This window comes from Eurypyga helias, unplaced genomic scaffold, assembly GCF_000690775.1.
Source record: "Eurypyga helias isolate BGI_N326 unplaced genomic scaffold, ASM69077v1 scaffold3992, whole genome shotgun sequence".
In the NCBI taxonomy this organism is placed as follows: domain Eukaryota; kingdom Metazoa; phylum Chordata; class Aves; order Eurypygiformes; family Eurypygidae; genus Eurypyga; species Eurypyga helias.
The window spans coordinates 12,450-34,954 of record NW_010236427.1 but is presented as its reverse complement, the minus strand read 5'-3'; the positions used below and the strand labels follow the sequence as shown (position 1 = coordinate 34,954).

At 41.4% G+C, this 22,505-nt stretch overlaps 1 protein-coding gene across 1 annotated transcript in view; it reads right to left on the bottom strand.

The window, feature by feature from the left end:
* The window catches only part of LOC104506192 (contactin-associated protein-like 5), a gene marked incomplete at its 5' end in the record, with an annotated part of 62,208 nt that extends 41,052 nt beyond the window's left edge, over positions 1-21,156 (bottom strand). Inside the window, 4 exons of the mRNA XM_010147061.1 lie at positions 6,168-6,311; positions 8,920-9,104; positions 11,637-11,840; positions 21,009-21,156. Coding sequence (XP_010145363.1) covers positions 6,168-6,311; positions 8,920-9,104; positions 11,637-11,840; positions 21,009-21,156 — 681 coding nt within the window. The remainder of the gene's footprint in view (positions 1-6,167; positions 6,312-8,919; positions 9,105-11,636; positions 11,841-21,008) is intronic.
* Between the last annotated feature and the right edge of the window lie 1,349 nt (positions 21,157-22,505).

Sequence of the window (22,505 nt, the reverse complement as noted above, 5' to 3'; positions counted from 1 at the left end):
TGACAACCTGGTGCAAACTGTCTTCAAACAGGATGTGGAAGCACCAAGACACATGGCATTATTTGAGTTAGGACTAGTCCACTGAGTGAGCAGCTAGTCCATCCCAAAAAAAGGGCACATACTTTAAGAGAAGTTCCTATACTGAAGTGGGTTTCTCTTTCTCTGAGCAAAATTTCCTGATGGAAACCTGAAAGTTTAGCTGATGCAAGTTTCACTGAAACAAACATATATCCTGATGATAATCACTGCTGTGATAGAGAACTGCCCTATCTTCACTCACGCTAGGTATCATGTATATCAATAAAAGGCTGTTTATCACATTGACTTAGGTTGTTTACATTAAAATAACATTCCTATGTGGAAAAAGTGGCATTTCACAAAAAAGAAATCTTCCAAAACACTAAAACATTGTGACTGTGAGAGACTTAGGGATGAGATGCTTGGCTAGACATTTCTGAATGTTCTTTATCTGAGACTCCTAAACTCACTGTCACTGGACAAAAGTGAAACAGAGGACTTCACCATTTTTATGCCCACAGCAACTGTACATTATTGTTTCATTACATGATACAATAGCTCAAAGTTGCTGCCAAAAGATGGATGCAAATATAGAACTAATTTGGAAGAATGATTCATCATCTTCCTCATAGACAGGAAAAGGAAAAAAAACGAGCACAGGAGCAAATACAAACAAATTATAGATCACAATATTCTCCCACCTTTAGGCAACAAGCAGGACTGAATCCAGCCTTTCAAATTCACCTTGACAGAAGTAAGAGAGATGTCTTAGATCAAACTGGCAAATTAGTACAATGCAAGACCAATTTTTGTTCCAGTTCAGGAAAAACTGATCTACAGTTTATTACATTTTATTACCTGGAACAAAACACAGTAGCAAGGAGATTAAAAAAAAAAAAAATTATGATGAAAACAGAGCCACATCTACCTTAAAAAAGTCCAAAGATTGCCTTTTTTTGTTTGCTATCTTTATTAGATTTTCCTCTTTTAAATTCCAGTCATCTACCTTAGCACAGCACCAGCCTAAATGGTTGGTGTGAACTGCACACACTCCAAGCTCTGGACTGCCATGGGCTCACCTTGCCCTTTCGGTTATGCCAGGCAGCCAAGTACCAAGAACTTCCCAGGGCCTTAGCAATTGGAATAAGACCTTTAGACATTTAAGCCTTGGCTTTACAGCAAATTATATTCTTCCCCATTTTTCGTATTCCCTGCTAAGTCCTATGACAATAATTAGCCATCTCTCTTGCTCTCCTACAGGGACTAACATTCTTATCACCTCCTGCCTTGAAACATCCTCCTCTGCTCAGCAGGTACTAACTAACCTATTCACTCAATCTGACTACCCAGATAATGTAATAAATTTAAGTCTGAAAAATTGTTTCTAACCTGTAATTTGCTGAAGCCTGATGACTCTGAAAAAGGCCTTTTTTGCTCAAAGAAGTCTCATTTTTTTCCACATATGTCAACTAGTCTTATAAAAAAAATATATGGTCACCCTCCCTGAAAGACTTGATCCACTTGTGGTCATCACAACTATCAAAATACTAACACACAGAAACTTTTATGTCAAGGAAGGGAAAGTTTATTACTGCAGCTACATGATGGATTAAATATTTAAAGTCTGACAGTCTTTAGAACTGTAGACAAAGCTTACTGAAATAATGGGAAAAAATGTTAATTAAAAAGACTTTAAGACCTTGATTGAGGTGACACAATTTTTTTCAAAACAATCCTGTTGTATCATTCAGCAACAATAAAATGGAACCTCAAAATGAAAACTATTTATATAGGCTTTCTTACTATCCTGCACTGCAGGTAGGATGTGAAGGAGACACATCTGAAGACCCAGAGAGCAAGACAGGAAGATAGAAGAAATCATACAAAGCTATTTTTACAGGAACCATGTATTTCTGGAATCTGAGTTCATCTGCCTTATCTAAAGAACAGCAAATGCAGTTCTCTTTTTAATGTGCATGTCTGACTCATGCTTTCATTAAATAATTGGATAAAACTTTTTTTAAATAAAAATATTCAACTTAGTCCTATAGGAAGTTGTGAAAAATGTTGTTAAAAATATTTCCAACATTTTTTATTTTTGATTCCTATAGGCTGATTGCAGTGCAAAAAATAGAGAGGAAAAAATAGTATTAATTTTAAAAAAGCTTTATCTAACTCCTCATTCTCCAAACCCTAGTAGGGGCTTTCACAATCACTAGCCTGATATTCACAGATATATCAACACCTGCAAAAGCACTTTGGTAGAATGAGACATGCGTAGACAAGTAAATTCCTCTCAAGATGAAGGTATCTCAAATCAGCTTAATAAAATAGCATGTTTGGATTCTCTATAAAGGGAATGAATTATTAGTTTACATTCTCCTGTCACTAGGTATCTTTCCTTGCTCTTTGATGCTGGCAATTGGTTATTTCCCTGAGGCACTACAGTGATGCATTTACATGTCACCACATCCCTTGCTGTGCCGAGTTGTCACTCCCACATTCAACATGGCAGGCCAACATAGAAATTCAAGCATGTCTGAGGGCTGACAACTTCTGGCTTACAAATATCCTACACTCCTCTCAAGTCAGTGAAGCGTTTGCTCTGCTAAATAAATACACTCCTATTCCTATTAGCCAAATGTAATGGAAGGGAAAGGGGGATAGGTTTTTCCTCTGTTTCAGTAAGTACGTAGGGTGGAGCACTGCGACAATCAAACAGAGCATGACTTCTTAATTCCTTTTCATCAGCTAGACAGATTCTTACTTTGGCATCACAAATCACTGACACAGGAAAAGACTCTAGACGCTGGCCACAGGTCACATTGGAGCAGTTTCTAAAGGTTCAACCTAAATCTGGCAGTAGGTAAACATTGGTGGACAAGACACTATAGCTGTTTTCAGGATGCTAAGGTTATTTTTCTCTTATCTAGTCCCTCAGCCAGATTGTATTTAGTAATTCTCAATTGATTTCTCTTCCTAAAACTTGTCCCACCTCCTCTAGCATCTATATACACTCCTAACAAGCACAAAATCTTTCAATGAGGACTTCATCATCCCAGATACGAACAGGTCAACTATCCTGCTGTGAAGGATAATTCCCCTTCCGCTTCTTGTAAATGTGGCTCCCAATAGTGTATTTTCCTGCCCCTAACTAGGGGCCCAGGAAGCACAAGTAACTGCTGTTCAATTTCTCATAATGGGCAGTCTGCAATTCTTTTGTGCTGAGAAAACAGCTAGCATATAGGGCAGATCTTTAGATTATTATTTGCAGAGGTTTCCCAAGGGTTCAGCCCTATGACCATGACAATGATAATTACAGAAATTTGACTCCTCCTAAACTCCTGCAATTAAAATATGTCATCGCTTTGGAGAGCAAGTAAAAGATTTCCTATCATTTCAACACACTTAATGACCTAGAGGAAGTAAAAAAAGTACAGAGCACAAAACCCCTACAACATGCCATCAGGGACATAAGAAACCCCAGAGAGAAGACAGATAGCCTGTCCAAATAGACAGGGCTACCACGTAGAGAGGTTAAGTACCACACAATATAAAAATGGAATTCTGAAGGCAAGTTCCAGTTCAAAGAGACAGACTAACTCGTTATCTTGAGATGCTTTCTCAGGGGGATTTATTGCAAGCCTGACAACTGCAAATGAGTTATAGAAAAGAACAGGCGGAACGATGATCACAGTCACCACCCCGGAGTATGACACATAGTACAGTACTCCATTATTGACAAACTGTAGTTTCTTCCTCTGACTTTAAATGCAGCTGATTTGGGACCATTATTTATATGGATGAGGAACTACTTCATAAGAAGAAATCTATACCTCCAAAGCTGATGTATCGTTATCCTGCCTGCGTGAAAGATGTCAACAGTAAAAAAAAATCCAAAATTGATGGCTATGAAACCCCACAAGTTTGGCTCACTGACTGTGTCAACAAAGGCATAGGGAATGAAGCAGAGACTGAGTGTTGAAGTCTGCCTCCATTTTGGATGCAAAAACTCATGTCTCAGAGCATTAATGGCTTTCTAATACCAAACTGCTCAGTTTGTCCTCAAGTATCTTTTGTTAGGAGACAAAGATATTTTGGGGAATAACAATGCAGAATCATCTCTGGCAATCTCCAGCTTGAGGGGAAGGAACACAAGTGCACCTCATGTCGTTGAAAGAAGTGTGAATCCAAGTGCCTGCTATACTTAATTATTCTTCTGCGCTGTTCCTTTCATCGCATTTCCACTCCAGACAACCTTAGCAACTACAAAGACGTGAAGCAGAGAAGCTCGCAGCTCCCTGGGGATATGGATTGTTGCTTTAAAACCTCAATGAACTTTGAATAAAAGCATTTAGTGTAGAGGAAGTCTGGCAGACAAAAGATTACATTTAGCAAGAACAAGTTATTTTAATTTGAGTAAGTAAATTGCTTAAGAGTGGGGAAGAGCAAAAAGATGGGAGAGGGACATCAGCCTGTTAAAACTGGAAGTACCTGAGAGTTGCTAGAAGAAATAAAAAGCTGTGATGGGAAGGATGTTGGAAAACAATGGAATTACGGGGGCTGTTTCCCACAGAAGGATGTTCATCTGAGACTGAGGTGCTGTGAGTGTGGCAAACTTTCCATGCACTTTGCATATGCAAGTGTCACAGACACAGCAGCTCATCAATCTCACAAAATGCAGGACAGCAGCTAGCCTTTGAAAACTACTGCATTATAACCATCACTTCTGTGAGGGACACTGAAGGGTGGGGGCACATCCCCTCTACCTTAAACTGAAAAAAGGAGCAAGTTTCCTATACCTTCGATCTGGCATCGGTTGAATCGAGTTTGTGATAAAGAACAAACTCCCATTGCTTGGGGCCATGTTATACCAAGACAATACCCTTCAGAGCAAAAGCACAAAGTTTTACTTTTCCCATTTAGGACGGCCTTCTTATTACCCAGATGGCAAACCAACCAGCTGTTTAATGACCTAAGCAGCAGATCAGGGCCCTTTCCTCCCCTTAGAAAGTAAGCTGAGGGGAAGAGCAATTTAACACAGTTCATAAGATTTGTGCCTTAGAGTCCTGAGTCAGAGCAATCAAACTTGAGGTTATTAAGGCAAAGTCTCTCAGTCCCAGGGTAGGGGAGCATCCTGGAGGAAGTCCTGACTGCCAGCAACACATCACCTTGCCTTTTTGCATTTCCCTGTGTACTCAGCCTTGCCCTGGGCAGGGAAAGTGAGGAAAGGAAGAGCTTCGTGTGGTCTTCTGGATTGCTCTGATGTAGCTTCAGTCTGTTTATACACATTAATGCAAACTAGATGCCATGAGAGCCAGAAGCAGTATCACCTCCATGTTCTCCAAACACACACTGTAAGCCAAAAGGCAGATATCAAAGCATGGTGCAGGACTGAAGCAACAAGCAGAACAGAGCTGAATTATTTACAGATTGTCAAGGCTTCACAGGAGTGTACTGTTCCCTCCCTCTTCTTACAAATAAAATGTTCCTTATTTAGCTCGTGATATATTTAAATATATCTGTAATTTTTGACATTATCAGGTGTGAAGTTACATTTATGTTTTACATTAGCATGTTAGATAAACCAGTTCCTTTTGCTTTACCCCAGCTGTTCCATAATTAGAGACACTAGCACCAGGGTAATGGTTCTCAGAACTGCCAATACACTGAACTTAAGGGGCAGTAAAAAGGAAAATATTTTCAATAATAAAGAAACAGTTATTTTTCTCTATAATATTAACTCAAATAGCAGAATAAAACCTTGCTACTGCTGTACTCCACAACAGTGATGGGAAACAGTTCAGAAAATAAGATTTTAATCTGAGTTAACCAGAAAAAAAAGTATCTGTGACTTCTATCATGCCATCGGAATGACACATTTTAATCTTGGAAAAGGAATTTTAAAGTTTCTCCAAACAAATTCTTAATACACCTGGAAAGTCAGACAAATGTATTAATTTTCACACATGTCTTTCAGTAACTCTCATCACAGCAGTCAGTGCTGGCTGGTGTTAGCCTCAGCAATATCATTTTAACAAGCTAATTATGTCCACAGCTATCTAAATCTGAACTCCATTCATTAAGTGGAGCCGGCAGCACCAACATCATGGAAGCAAAGAGGGAAAGCATGCATTATTGTCTCTTACCACACTATAGATCTGAGGTTTGCGCCTTTTTGCCAGGTCAATTATATTGACTCCGTTGTAATAAAGGTTCTCAATGCACCCGTGGAAATTTTTCCTCTGAAAGGTTCCTGGTTTCCCTGGGACAGGAATCCCTCCAAAACTGAGCTTTTGGAAAGAATAAGAACAGTATTTAGTTATCACCCCAAAAGCAAGAGGACAGAGCCCCACCCCATGCCCCCAGTGGGATAGTTCTAAGAACCAAGTCACGTTAACAGCATCATCTCGGAGCGTGAAGCAGGGCCTGGCTGCCCAAAAAAACATGCCAAAAACCCCAAACCACCTAACCCAAAGACTGCTGACAAATCTATGTTCATTTTTCAGATGACAGAGCTCATTTCCAGTTAGCTTCCCCGGCCCTTCTGGCAAAGTCTTACTGGTGTTTTTTATTCATTTTTCCCATCAAAGTCAGCAGCACTGTGGGTGATATAATGCAGGTGGGGGATCCTGCAGTCACCACACTACACAGTGCTTCCAGCACATCAGGAACTCTTCTACAACTCTGCTGCATCCACTGCAGTAACGGCATGCACTGCTGCGTGGCACTGCTGACAGGTGCTGGAATCTGGTCAGCCTCACTACTCTGTCAATACTCCTAACAGCTCACCTCAGCTCATTATTACAAAAATAAAGGGAAATCTGGGGATTATTTTTCCTCCCACTCCACCTAACAAGCTGGGATACATAAGCAAATGAAATCTCCTTGGATAACCTTGAAAGCACCTCTTTGAAAACAATCTTTAATGAACTTGCACCTCAGCTGTATTAATTGATCAGAGAAATAAAGAGTGAACAGACTGCTACTTTACATCACTTGCAGGTTTGTTATTGGCACGAAGGCTTATGTGGTAGCAATGTGTTTTTCCAGTGAGAATCATTAGTTCTTCCTTAAAACACCAGACTTCGCTTCTTTCATGTTCTATTCTCTAAGTCTCCTGCTTAGGGACTCTGTACTGGGTTTCAAAACCAGAACAAAAATCAATATCAATTATGCCACTGCATTATTAAGAAAACAGTTTTCTTTGTTATTGGTAATAATTTTAATTACCAAACTAATGGGTTTATTGCCCTCAGTAAGGCCTTTAATCCCTGAAGTGTGCTGAGATGAACTTTCAGCCGACTGTATCTCTATAATGTTTGACTAAAAGATCGTCTCATTGCAGAAGGAAAGAAAACGCACTGTGTGAAAAGGTAAGCACTGAGGGCCAGGACTGGGAGCCACAGAGGTCAGTTATGAAGCTAACTTACACCAGCTGAAGATCTTCTCTGCCATGCTCACTACACTGTAACAACTGGAAAAATGTTTTGCAAATTACGTTGGAGCCTGAGTTTTCCCTAATTGGCATCAACCTTGTGGTAGGAAGCAAGGAATTTTATTACTTTGAATCAGCAAAGCTGATGACTCAATTGTTTGGTCTCAACTTCATCTTAAAAGCAGTTACAGCTTTGGACCTTGTTAATTCAGATGGAAGCTGTTCCAAAAATCTCACTGCCCAAGAGGTTTGGACCTTTCTCCTACTTCCGTACAAAGTTTGGAACAGAAGAATTTTGAACAGTGTCAAGGGACAGGTACTGCTCTCTCTCCACCCTGCTTTGTGAAATGCAAAGAAGGGAAAATTAAGCTGGAACACGAGAAAAGCAGACAGCAGGCACCTGCCACTGCCAAGCTGTCTGCTCTTGTCCCTTGTGTGCGCTGGGAATTGATCCTTTCTAGAGAAAGGAATCCAAAGTGCAGAGGGGAAACGTGCGGTTTCTTAAGCAATGAACCTCAATGCATCTAGACAGGGTGATGTCTCTGACTGTGCGAGCACGACCCTGTGCCTTGTCGGCTACCAAGCCCTGGTAGACAAGTGCATGGCCATAAAAACGAATATGGGTAATTTGCCCACTGATGTGCACTGGTGAGGGAACGGATGAGGAATGGCCTTGTATATAGATATGATGACATAAAAGGTCTTTTTGGTAATTTTTACCAACTGTCAGCCATAAGCACTGAACTGCTGGAGTGATACAAACTGCACTCTGCCACATCTTGACCTCATCACAGGGAAGCACACCAGCCTTGGGTTTCATGGACAGTCAGGATGTCTCCTCCGCTGAGTCCTTCCTTGGCTGAGCTGCTCTATAGCTCCCTAGACCAGGATGCTCACCATCACAATGCCAGGTGTGAAGGGACCTCAGAGCTAGCTGTCTTAACACTAGGATCTTCCATTCCTAGTGGGAATGCAATGGTCCTCACCTGCTCATCTCCATTGGGAGAGCTGTAATCTGAGCAGGTCGTGGCTGGATAGAGGCACAACTCCAAGTTGTTATCCTCACAATCATGTCATCAGATGCAGGGATGGTGCACAGCGATCCCATTAAAATCACATTGGAGACGATGACACAGCACCTTACCCTACAGATAAGTGCAGTTGCTCCCTGGAGATTTGGCTAGAACCCAGGTTATACCTTTTAGTTTAGCTCAGAGCCTGCTGTATTTTGAAGTGTAAGCATAATCTAATGCATGTTTACCCAAAGGCTGGCCATTTTCTGAAATTGTCATATATAGAGTTAATGATAAAGTGTATGTTTGTTAACTACGAAAGAAGCTCTCTGGGAAGGAAACGTTAAATAAAGGAAAGAAACACCTCACAGGGCAGTTGCTTTCTACCACATTCATTTTATACTAATTCAGCCTCCTCTCCCAGGTTATAACCTAAAGGGTTTCACACACCTCATAATCAATATCCAAGTGATCTGAATCCCCCTTCGTTCGGAAATGCTGGGTGTGTTTGTCCACCGAGAAGTTCACTTGCTTGTTGAAGCGCTCTATGAGAACGGAGTGCCAGTGCTGGTCATCCAGAAGGCTGCCCAGGGTGACGGACGTGTGGCTGTTACTGAAGTGCAGGTTGGAGTCCCCTGGAGGGGCAGAGACAGGCAGAAGACACCCGTTACTCCCAGACCCATAACTGAAGTATGAGGACTCAAGGGGAGCACAGAGCAATGCTCCTATATTCTAACTGGAGGTCTGCCCATCAGAAACAGACTCTTGACAAAGTTGATCTTAGCTTCTTTGGGCCTCTTATTCATACATGTGTGTATATGCACATACACGTGTTTTTTTCCCCCGAAACCCTTGCAATAAACCAGGAGGTTTTCCCCGATGCTGCACTCAACACACAGCAGCACACAGGACATGGCTGCTCTGCCTGTGCCTTTAGTCCTGCAATGCATTCGAGGTCCTGGTGTTTTAAGTGCTCCCTTCAGGGTGCACCAAAATCTCCCGTCTATTCATGTTAACAGACCACTTCTGACACTTCAGTTTCAACTATGGGCTTTTTGTATTTTAACAAGAAAATTGCACCTGCCCATTTTGGGAGGGAAGAAAGCCACAAGTCAGTGAAGTAACAAGAACACAAGTGTGTTGTTCAGCTCAGCTCAAAAAGATTCTTAAAGTTGGCCTAGATCTACAAAGTTTAGATCAAGAGTCATAAAAACATTTAGGTCTTAACCCTGGTGATTTCAAGCACTCTTCTGTTTTCCAGCTGGCTACACGTTTGAAAACTTCAGAGCTTCTCGTTTAAAGGGAGCATGTCCTTTTTTATATTCCAACAGAATGGAGAGAACACATGCTCCAAAACTGTCAGGCAAGATGCAAGCAGATTCAAGAGCAGACATCAAAACTCTCACCTCTGACATACGAATGCACACAGAAGTTTGAAATGGCCAAAATCTTTATGTTTAGGGCTACTGCTGAACGGAAAAAATCTCTTAGACCATGTATTCACAACAGCATCTCCTCTGGAAGTAGTAACATCACATATTTAACTATACTGTATTCTTATCCTAGCATGAAACATTTGTAAGAGGAGGACAAATCAATGGACTTAAAGAATCCCACATGCAGAGGCTTGCAATGTAGCTACCTGGTCCAAGTAACATTCAAATACCACATCAGAAAAATGCTGCATTATCATTTCTACTCTTTGAAGAAAAAGGGAGAAGGAAGCAAGGGAAAAGGGAAAGAAGGAAAAAAAAAATAGTTGGAGATTAAACAATTATTGAGCTTATATAAAAATGAAATCCCAGAGCTGTGTAAAGTTGTTACGGACATTTAAAACAAACACAATTAAGCACAAGGGGAAAACCACAGAATTATCTACAAATTCTTTTAGTACCTCCACTTTGCTCACAGTAGTTTATGATTTCTTTTGATTCTCCAAGTCATAAACAGGGGACTGAGATACTGCACCACTGCCTGCTTTATCTGCTCTAGACAAACTTCTGAAAGTGTCTTGGAATTGCTACTCTGAGATTTGCCCTGTTAATATTGTGTACTACTAGATGCTACTTCTCTTATTTTTATTAAAAACAACCTTGGCAGTCTAAGCACCAGGTACACGAACTGTGAATGGCTCACATTACTTTATTCATCAAAGCTATTAAGATTGAAAGCGGCAGTGAAAAACTTGGATCTGAATTCCCTCCTGTCCTTGCCCACACCCTTATGGTTAACAGAGTGAGGGCTTTTGTTTCAATAACCAAGCGGGGTAAGCACAGCTCCTGTGCTAACCGAAGTACAGCAATACAGGCACAAAACTTTTGCCCAACTCAACCCCCTGGGTACAAGAAATGTGAGTCAGCGGGGATGCTGAGGCCAGTACCCCCAGGCCACCCACACATGACGCTAATGAAGATTTTGCATTGCAGCTGGGAGAGGGGGTATGATCACTCCTACTACAGTAGCTCCTGCCATTATCAAACTGCTTTAGCGTTTTCACCAGGAAAAAACAAACAGCCTTCTACAGAAAGAAATGAAGACAGCCCTTCATCCGACCCTCTGACCAAACATGACCACACAGTGATGGCCTTCCAGATATTCATCACAGTTTTCAACTGAAACCATCTCCAGAAGAAAAGCAATACCAGCATGCACAATTTTTTGATCAGAATGTTTTCATTTAAATTCTGTATTCTCAGCTGATTTCTCATCACAGAATGGAAAAGTAAGACACAAACCAAAAATAAACCTTTTACACTCCAAACCAAACTTCCTGGGATGCTATTCTTAAAAAAAAGGAGGAAGGGGAAGAAACAGAACTTTTTCTTTTTAAATCATTGCCTGAAAGCATCATCAAGCAAGGATCAGAAATTCAGAAGTAGTCATTAAGCACCTCAGCCTTAGTCGGCACTAGTTAGGAGAGCCAAGGTCTCTTCATGGCTCAGCTATCATGTCCTGCAGGTCATCAGTCAAGTCTATTCTCTTTGGCATCCTCTCTCACCTTCTCTGACCAGTATTTGAGCTGTGAACTGTCTGAGGTACACAGCATGTTGTGTTGATCTCACCTGGAGTCTCTAGATACTGTCTAACATACAGAATAGATTTATAGAAGAAAACAAGACAATTCATGTTACAGGAAGAGGTGGACCAATAATCCTCATTGCCCTTACCCAGGTTGATGTGCAAGGAGAGCTTCCCTTTCTGCAGTTCCAAGGTAATGTAGTCTCCCCGCTGTCCTTCTCCGTGGAATAAGACTCCATCCCCCTGCATGCTCTTGAACTTCAAAGAAACCACATCTTTGAAAGTGCTCATGAGTTTCTGATTGAACCTATAGAGGAGCGAACTTCTACCATCGAAGTCTGCAATATCCGACTCTGGGGGAAAGAAGATGGTAAAATAAGAGGAGGGGCAGCATCAGGAGTGAGACCGTATCTTTTCAGGTATTACTCAGTGCCAGGTGTCCTAAGAAACATACATCCACAGGACATATGTGGCATCTCAGAAACCACATTTCACCCATTTCCAATTCAGTCCCTCTGTCTGGGAAAAGGAACACTAAGATAAAAGCAGAACTCCTCTGCACTTGTCCTTTTCTCTCTCATGCAAGACTGCTTTCTCACTCAACTGTTTAGAACAGAGCAGGTACCTTCCATTGCATTCAGATCTCCAGAACATCCCTTGCCACAATGGCTGTTTGTCCCACAAACACACCCAGGATGTTATTCATTACTTTGAACACTTTAGTCCTCCCTCCATTTTCTGTAGCTTCACAAGTGTCTGTTGAGCTGTTTCTGCATATTGGCCATGCCTGCATCCATCTCTGCATCCAAATAAGCATCATCTTAACCTCTGAGGGTTGGCTGCTTGTTTTGTGATGGGCATTTATTAACCATGTTTCTGCATGCAAATTGACTAGGCTGGCAAGAACAGTCAAATATCAATCCAAAAAGCTTTTGAAGGGATTTCATGGGAACCAGGCATCTAACCTGATTATACACCTTTGAAAATCCTATTAGAAACATATTTTCCCCTTCAACCAGCTTCTAAAACCCAATCGCTGTGATGGGAAACAAGCTTTAAATTCTTCAATTGCAATTAATATTTCCTTCAGCAGCAGCAGCCTGCAGTACTCTCTTTGCTTTATAAAGTAGTTTTTTTAAGCAAAATGTATTTTTTAATAAGCAGAAAAAAACAAACAAACAAAAGGCAAAAAAAACCCCAAAAAACCAACATATCTATAACCACAACATTTTGGGTAGCTTGAAGTATTTTTAACTAATACATTGCATTCAAAAATGTGACAGACATATGTAAATATAATCCCAATTTATATGCAAATGCAATTTGGTACAAATTATGGATAAAATATCTACTTGTAAATAATAAATCTGTCAATTTATATTTTCCATTGATAAGAAAAACATTAATAATGAAGAACACCAGACAATGAAGAATCCAAACAAGGGTTTACTAAGCTACATAACTACGAGGACACATGCATAAAGACAAAGAACACCTTCAAAGTAACTAAGGAGGAACATAGACTATCTCTGTTTGCAAACCATGTGTTTTAATGATAATCCAAAGGAATCAGTTTTCCATTTTCTTTTGAAAAATGCCTGAAAGGTCCATATGCAAAGCAATCAAGACTTCCAGGTCAACTCCTGCATTGTGATTAAAGTTGGTGATTTAAGTCACCTAAGCTCCCTTGAAAGTTCTTCTATCCTTTTGAGTGTTAACGGTAGTTTCATTTGCTCCTCTTCAAAAAAAAGAAATAATAGGTGTTTTTTTCCTTTTTTAAACTGGACCGAGATTTAAAGAGGTTTGCAATTAAAAACTATTGCAAACTCAGAAAATAAAAGACCTGTTAATGACTTGTTACCATGGAAACCACCATCGACAACTTCTGCATGGCAGTATGACAATTTGTACAGAAGTTTGATAGCACACTTACAAATTTGCAGGGAGCTCAAAATTTAAATCCCATGCAAAATTCTGTCACTCTCGAACTGGAAAAAATCACTCCAAAATAAACTAAGACCAACTTCTTATCTATGATGTTGAGAATTATTACATGCTGTTTAGCATCATACGTGAAGAGTTGCTGGTTTAGGAAATACCACAAACACAAAAGTGTTCACTCCATCTGCTTTTACTGTTTTTTACTTCTGAATTAGGTGTTCAGAAAAGCTCCTTCAGAATTGCTGTTTTCTCTCTATTGACAACTTGACTACCAGTTTCTATAAAGGCAATTAAATTCATAGTTTAGTTATTATGAATTTTTCCTAGCTACATTAGATACTTCAGTTTGTTTAAAGTAAATTGCAAGTGTATCATAAAAATGGTTTCATTTTAACACAGGAGGAATTAGGAAATAGCTTACAAAGAAGTTACAGTCTTTGATTTCCAGTGCATTTTGCAGTTAAAGTTGATTTTCCTCCCAGCTCTCAAAAACAAAGGTACTGTAAGAGAGCACTGATTCAGTGTTGCTGTAATAACAACCCTTTCTTCTTCTTCTTCAGATCCAAGCCTTCAACTAGTCTGGATTCACACTTCAGTCCTTGTTTTAACTCTCCACTAAGCCACAGTATAATACGCAATTTTAGAAAAGGTCTAACACTGAGTTTTACAGAGCATAACACAAAGGAAAACCTGTTTCTGAAAAGTTCGGCTTCACTAATTATCGTCTGAGAGTGCCCTGGCCAATAAATAGCCCTGAATGAAACGGGAATATGTCAAATAAATGCTAGCACTGGCAGCTAAAAGTCACTAGTGGCAGTTTGCATGACAACAAATCGTTGGCTTCCTGTTAAAAACTGAAAGATACAGCACAAGTCTAATACAGTCACTCCAGAAAACCTGCTTGTTTGCTTAGTGTATTTAGAGTCCATGTTTGTCCACAATCCACTTGCGGAAAGAAAACACGGACTGGAGATGTCGTAAGTCTCAAAAAACCTGTAGGAATAACAAACTAAACGAAAGAACGTGGGTTCATTCTGCACTGCCTGCTGGTTTACTTAGGCTCCCTGAAGAGAGATTTTGCTCAGCCTGGGTACTTTTCTACACTGTCCTCATCAACACGGCTGCAAAACTCAACAAAAGCGAGGTCAGGCAAAAGAAGTTTCTTTCATGTCACTCTCCTCTGACCCTCAATTCAAACAGATGTCTCTGCTGTAAATATATATGTACTTCTGCTCACAGGTGAAGAACTTCCCATAAAACAGAAATCATTCATCATGCTTTTCTGAAATTCAATAGAGTTTCTGGCCCCAGGGGTCCCGGTTACATTATTCCACTTGAATTTTCTTTCTCAACACAGATCCAAACGTTAAAGTCACTTGGGTGCAGGTGATAACGCAGGCAGCTGAAAGTAGATTATCAGATTAATTCAACCAAAAATAAAAGAAAAAGGCACATGTGACCACGGGGCTCAAGTCGCGGGACCAGGGACCAGCTATGCTGAGGGGCTGGGAGCACTGTGTGAGCACGGAGGTCGCTTGTGTAGCAATCTGCTCCTGGCAGCAGAGAGGATGCTCATTCACTCTTACAAGGACGGTTCCCCTAGTGATTTTGGAAAAAGTAAACACCTGCTTGGCAAAGTTATTCCAAAATGAAAAAATATCCTCTAGAACAGTTGCAATTTGAGACGGGAACTTTGAGTCTTGGACTTGCATCAATTACCAGAAGCATCAAACTCCTGCAGGGAGGAGGAGCGCTGTTCCTGGTCTGAACAGATGTCTCTCTTGGCCGGTCATGACTTACTGGTGTGAGTGAGTCTGAAGCAGTCTGACTTCGCAAGTCCAAGGGATGAATGTGGATGAGCACCTCAGAGGTGACTGTTCTGCTAGGCAGCTTTATCCCTGTCACAAATTTATGCCTGCCTCTTGGTAAGCAATCATTTGGGTATTTATCTTATGCAGCTGGTTACAAATGCTATTGGTCAATGTCCATCAGGCATTAAGTGCTTCTCTGCAACACCTTCTTTTCTCTCTCATAATATGACAAAGGAGAGGATGGAGGAATATGGGAAAAACTGGGGGTGGGAGGAGAGAGAAAAAATCCAGTAAAAATTTCATTTAATCAAAAAGCACAATATCATATTCCCTGAAGCAATGACAGCAAAAGATGAGAAATCAAGAGTCCTGAACTGCAAATTATGAACTTGGCTCTCAAAAGCAGAAGATACCCTGTCTCACTCCCTATCACTGTTTCTCCTGTGGTTTCCCAGCCTGTTAACTGCACATACACCTGATTCTGCTGATGCATTTTGGGCGGTTAACCAGTTATAGAATACGATCAGCATCTTTAATGCAGCTATAAATCTTGCCTTATAAAAGCAATTGTGTCAGCAGATTTTTTTCCTGCGCTAAGCTAACAAGACCTTTCCCAAGCATAAAGATACTCCCATTCGCCCCTCACCACCCCCAGCATCCAAAGCAGTTGGTTTGCCATTTGTCTGAACACGTCCTCTGTCGCAGCTCTGGTTATCTGTTACAATCACACTGCTTCTGGAGCTGCTGCTGCAAAGGGACAGTGAGAGCTTACACATACCTTTTGGATGGAAATTTCCATTTAAGTCATCATAAATCCTTTCCTGAACAGGAAACATCAACATAAGTTTTCAGATCAGAACAACTCATTCCTATTTAGTACCTGTTTTGAGGATGCGAGATGGAATTTCACAGGAATTTCAAATAAATGTAATTAATTTTCATTTAAATACATACTTTCTGTGTAAGAAAGTAAACAAAAATTAGCGTGTGTCATCTGTGCATTCCAGCTCATTTGACAGCCTTGAAGTGCTTTGTTGCACAGCAACTTCGATCTGTATGGGATAGGGTCAAACACACTCACATGTCTGAAACAGCTTTGCTGTTAAAAACACATTTTTATGTTCCAAAGAAACAATGTCAACTGCCATCCAATTAGAGGGTGAAAAGAAAAAGGGGGAAAAAAAAAAAAAGCAAGCTTTCTTGTTTGACAGAGAAGTATTTGGGATATATTCATAATAGCAAATTGCTTCTGGAAGAGTAATAACAGCCAGTGTGTGCCATTTAGCAGCGCAGTGCAACTGCACGTTAAGGTAGTCACCTTGGCATCCACTGCACATCTGTAACGTTAATCTCCAAAGTGATTCTTCAGTATTTTTGTTACTGTGTCCTGGCAGAGGGTTCAGTGACCTACAAGACCTAATGCCTTCCGCGTTCTCCCTACTAAACAGTCATCATGGAAAGCTGCATTTGCCAAAAGTTAGCCCCAGGTTGTGTTCCTGGTTCCTCTTCGATAGCACATGCTGCACAGGACAGTCATACTCCAAAAACGGGAGGTCAGAGCCTTGTGCGGGCACAAGAGTGTCGCATTCACCTAGCTCTCCCATCACGAAATTGCTTAAGCAGCAGCGAAGCCATAAACCTCTCCTGCAGCTGTCATCCTCTGCTCAAATATGCAAGGTTAAAAAGGAGCTGATGTGAGCAGAGACCATCCAAGGAACCACAGGCTATTTTTCACGCGCTGGTGTATCGCAGCGAGGTGCTCAGATGCATGTTTGGCAGTAATCCCAGGATTTTAACAGATGTGCAGCAGAACATGAAATTCAGATAGCCTAGGCTGTTACCATCCCCCAGATTTTTGTTTCAGCCAACCAATGAAGGTTGCCACTCATGCAAAAAGGACCTCCAGCTTCCCTGTAAAAGAAAACTTTCATACCACAGTTTTCTGCCCTGGATATCTATATAAATCAACTCTGGTTTCTGATCAGGTGCTGTGCTTCTAGGGCAACATTTGACTGAAAGGTGGAATGGACAGCCAGCAGTCCAGCATCGTCTGAGTTTTAGCCTCCTCCTACCAGTTGCTAAGAGGTAGAAATAACCCTGCAGGCACACATGCACGTTTGCACAGGATTTGGTTCATCGGTGTTCCCCATACACGTTCTCTTCTACTTCAGGACTAGATCCAAACCTAAACTGCTCGTGAAACTCCTTTCTTCAATTTCAGTGGACTTAAGATCACTAGATTTGTTTACCTACAGAGTCTTAAACTCACCTCAACAGCATAAAGAGGACTGGGCATAACTGGGAATTAGGTTTTAACAGATGCATTTATATCAGCAGAAGCCTTCGGTACAGAGAGGTGACTATAATGCTGTTCCTACTCCAGGCCCAAATACCTTCTTTAATATACACGCAGACACTTGCATGAAGGGACATCTTCTAGCTCTGTTTCCTCCTGGCTTGTCCAACAGCCTCTCTCTAGTGATATTTTGTCATTGTTGTAAACTCTTTTCAAATTATTAATATATTTCTTGTACCAGAATTGAACATGGTAGATGAATTTGTATGCTGTCAAACATTACAAAATGCAGTTACGTAGGTGTACGCCAGCTCAAGATCTACTGTAGATACATCTACTGTAGATGCCAGTGTAGCAGTAAAGATGACATTTTTAAATGATCAAACATCTTTTGTACAGTATTGGAGTGCCTGGGTTAGGAGTAGCCAAGACTGTGAAACTACAAAGGCAAAGCTTATAGACAGGTATTGCTTGTCATATGCAATTTCACAGTACCATAGAATAGTTTAGGTTGGAAGGAACCTTAAAGATCATCTAGTTCCAGGTATCCTGCAATAAGCAGGGACATCTCCCGCTAGATCAGGGTGCTCAGAGCCCCATCCAACCTGACCTTGAACTTTTCCATGAATGGGACACCTACCACCTCTCCAGGCAACAGGTTGTAAACAATTTCTTCCTTATATCTGTATCTTATATCTATATCTACCCTCTTTTAGTTTAAAAGCATTACTCCTTGTCCTATCACAACAGGCCCTGCTAAGAAGTTTGTCCCAATCTTTCTTATAAAACCCCTTCAGGTACTGGAAGGTGCTATAAGGACTCCCCAGAGCCTTCTCTTCTCCAGGCTGATCAAGCCCAACTCTCTCAGCCTGTCCCCACAGGAGAGGTGCTCCAGCCCTCTGAGCATCTTCGTGGTCTCCTCTGGACTCGCTCGTACAGGTCCATGTCCTCCTTATGTTGTGGGCCCCAGAGCTCTAATGCAGTACTGCAGGTGGGGTCACAAGAGCAGAGTAGAGGAGCAGAATCACCTCTCTCGACCTGCTGGTCATGCTTCTGATGCAGCCCGAGATACGGCTGGCTTTCTGGGCTGTGAGCACACACTGCTGGCTTATGTCCAGTTTTCATCCACCAGTGTCCCCAAATCCTTCATGTCAGGGGTCCTCAATCCCTTCATTCCCCAGCCTGTACTGGCAACCAGGGCTTGCCCCAACCCAGGTGGAGGACCCTGCACTTGGCCTTGTTGAACCTCATAGGGTTCACATGGGCCCACTTCTCCAGCTTGTCCAGGTCCCTCTGGATGGCAATCCCTCTCCTCCAGCATACCAACCTCTGAGGGTGCGCTTGATCCCACTGTGTCATTGATGAAGATATTAAACAGTACTGATTGCAATATGGACCCCTGAGGGACACCACTCCTCACTGATCCAGACATTGAGCCATTGACCACTACCCTGCGGATGAGACCATCCCATCACATCATCTCTCTCCAGTTTAGAGAAGGATGTTGCGTGGGACCATGTCAAAGGCCTTACAGAAGTTCAGACCGATGACATCCATAGCTCTTTCCTTGTCCACTGATGTAGTCACTCCATCACAGAAAGCCATAGAATTTGTCGTAGAGAAATTTGAATGGCACATTTATATAAACGGAATTAATATTTCAACACTCTGTGAAACTTTTATGAATGCCTTTATTTCTTTTCTTGCTTGCTTGCTTCAATCTCATACCTTAATTCTGCACAACCATTTTTATTTCATATAACTGCAGGGTACAGAACAAAGATAAAGACTTATATGATATCAGCACGTGGAAACTCAGCCTGCAAGTACCTCTGAAGTCTTCTTCATACCATAGAAGATACAACCACAATCTGACATTAAAGTAGGACCCATGTTGCATGTTGCATGGGGTAGTACCAAAACCCATTCAAGCTACAAAACTTTAACCTTCAGTTCCAGTTCTATTTGCTGCACATCTATTTGGACAATACTCTTCAGTGCAGAGGTATGGTCAGCATTAAGGGAAGAAAGTTCTTTGAAAACAGATGAGATGGCTGCTTTGGATTGATGATGTTGAGGGCAGTTGGTTTTGGTTTGCAGGTTTCAGTTTCCAGGTCCACCGGTAGGGTTGAAAAAAAAGTCTTTTGAATCAGTGACTATCCATCCAGACTAGACTGTTTCAGGTCTGTATTTAAATGAATGATAGTCCACAGTTCCTGAGCATTAAAGTAGGTGGAGAAGCAGAATTTTAAAGAAATAAATAAATTAGATTGATGGAGTTTTTAGATCTACACACACCCCATAATAAGGCTCTTCCTGCAAAACCATGTGACTCAGTCCTGATATGAGTTTAGTGAGGAGGCCACTAAGACTCCTGGAGCTGCCTCTCTATTCAATGGGATCAAGTGAAGCAAAAGGTTAAAGACAGCTTGCTTTTTGATTCTACTCAGATGAACTTAAGAAACCTCCCAAATAGGAGTTTTTCCACTTATAATCTTACAACCTCTTTTCTGCACCCAGCAGGAGCACATGAGGACCTAATTTTAATAGGGAGATGTAAAAGTACAGTAGTTCCATAGGATAGTGATTTGTGCCACGCCACACTGAACCCACTGGTGAAACACTGAATACCCTGAACTCTCCCCAGCAAACTCTCACCTGTCTTCAGCTGTATCTCAAGCCGCATGTGTCCATTTCAGAAATAAACCCACAGCCACCTGAGGAACAAATACTGGACTTGCATTTCATCATTTGTGGACTTGATTTTGTTTTGTGTGAGGAAGCAACACTGTCCTTTTTCTTTACATTACACTCTCCTGTGGTGATAGGTCATACATCTGCAGCCGTAAACCAAGACAACCATGTGGCCGAAATGCCCCAAGGCAAGAATGTTTATAGGCTGCTCCGAAGCCCATGTGACAAAGTGCTGCAGAACATGTCTTAGAGGATCACTGCTATGTGTTATGAAGAAGAATGACAAAAAACCAGTCATGCAAAAGCAGTTAAAGGAGCAGAGGAGTTCTGTTCTCTGGAGCATCAGCTTCAAACAGAAGTACTAGCTACACAATCCACAGCACTGCCTTCAACAGCTTGTTCACTTGCCTTAAAACCAAAAATTAACTCCTTCAGTAAAAGGTGATACCATTCCTCAATAAAGCCCTACAAAAGATCCCAAGTAGATCTGTGCCCTCCAGTGGGGCAGGGAGTTTTGCAGCATCTGACTGCCTTGCACTTGCAAGCATCAGCAAACTGCTCTGTGGTGGGCTCAGAAAGCTCCACCAGCTGCGGTAGGTGGGCCAGCACATCCCTGAGCAGAAAGGCAAGAACAACTACTAAAAAAAAAAACCCCACGATGGCTATGTATTTCACATTAAATTTTAACTCATGAAACTTATGCTGGACCCCTCCCACAGCACTGACAGCATCAACAAAAACCTCTTTAAGACAACATGGGTTAGTACGAAGTCACTTACTATAGGAGCAGCCGAAGACTTCAACTCTCAGTCCTATCCACCCACCGACATTCCACTTCAGAGGGATGAAGCGCAAGAAGCGGGCTTTCATGGAGTGCAGAAATTTGTGGTGAACCACGCTGTCAGCATTGGTGTTCCCTGTGAAAACCTGGAAGGACGGAGAGCGTTGGTGAGACATTTAGCACGGATAGCGAATGCAGCACTCTAAATTAAGGCTATGAACTGCAACCCCTCTTCCTGATTCTCAGTCTCATACATTACTCAAAATTTAATTTGTTTGGCAAGTTTCTTCTAAGTGCTGTGTCTCTTATGGAGGGAAAGGAGGGAGACAGCAGCATGCAGAGCATTTCGGCAGAGTGGGGGGACTTAGAGAGGGAGTTACAAAAGCAGGTTGTAGGTGGGGATACCACAGAAGATGCTGCATAATTTCTGCAAACCCAGGATATTCCTGTGCACCGCAATACTCCATCAGCCCCCAATATATGCGCAGTCTCTTCACTGCAGTGAAGGATGGGACCCAATTTAGCCTTTGGTGCATTCAGGGTAGTATAAAAAGGTGGTCACAAGGCACTGAGGTTGTCCAGAACAGGAAACTGTACATCTACATACACCACAGAAAACTCAGGCAAGACATGGGAAGAAATGAACATCTGCATCAGTACACAGGAGAGTCAGCACTTCAACTGTGCTTACACTCAAGAGAGGTAAAGCTTGCAAACAATAATAATTTAACTTATTTTATTGCCTATTTGATTAATTGCCTATTGCTGCAACTGCAAGCCAAAATTAATGGCCTTACTCAGAATTATCACTCAACAAGAAGAAATTCTCTCATGGATGAAGAATGACTGCAGGATTTTGAAGATGAACCTTAAGACAGACACCCAAGCTCTGAGCCTTCTTGAGGCTTTTTCAGTTCATCTTTACACCCTTACTCTGCAGTATCAGGCTGGGAATATCACAGACTTCCTGCTGTCTTCAGAACATTTGAGTAACTCAGCTAGGATTTAAATTTGAAGCTAACAGTTTTGTAAAACGTGGAAAAGACAGAACTCAAAAATAAAATATCTCACAGGAAGGCCATGTGTGTAAGAGATCCTTCGCTCTATAAGTATAGAATGTCATCACAAAAAGCTCTACCAGTTTTAAACACTTCTGCAGTTCAGAAGTCAGCACCATTCACTTACCCAATGCAACTGCAAGCACAAACTGGAATAACCCCAGTAAAGTAGACGCACAGTTCACTCTCAATGCCCAAAGGGTAGGTTAAAGAGACCAGGGGGTTTCACCTCCACAGACTAATTAGCAGCTGTTTAAATTTTTACTCAAAAGTAAGTATTCCAACTTTTTCCCAAATATTGTTAAAAACGGAGTAAAACTTTGAATTCAGTGTGTTCTTGTTTTACCAACTCCAGCATGCTGTTGTTTTATTACAACTACAGCCATTAAAAAATATCCTCGAACATGTCTGAGGTACAATACTTTGAAACTATACCA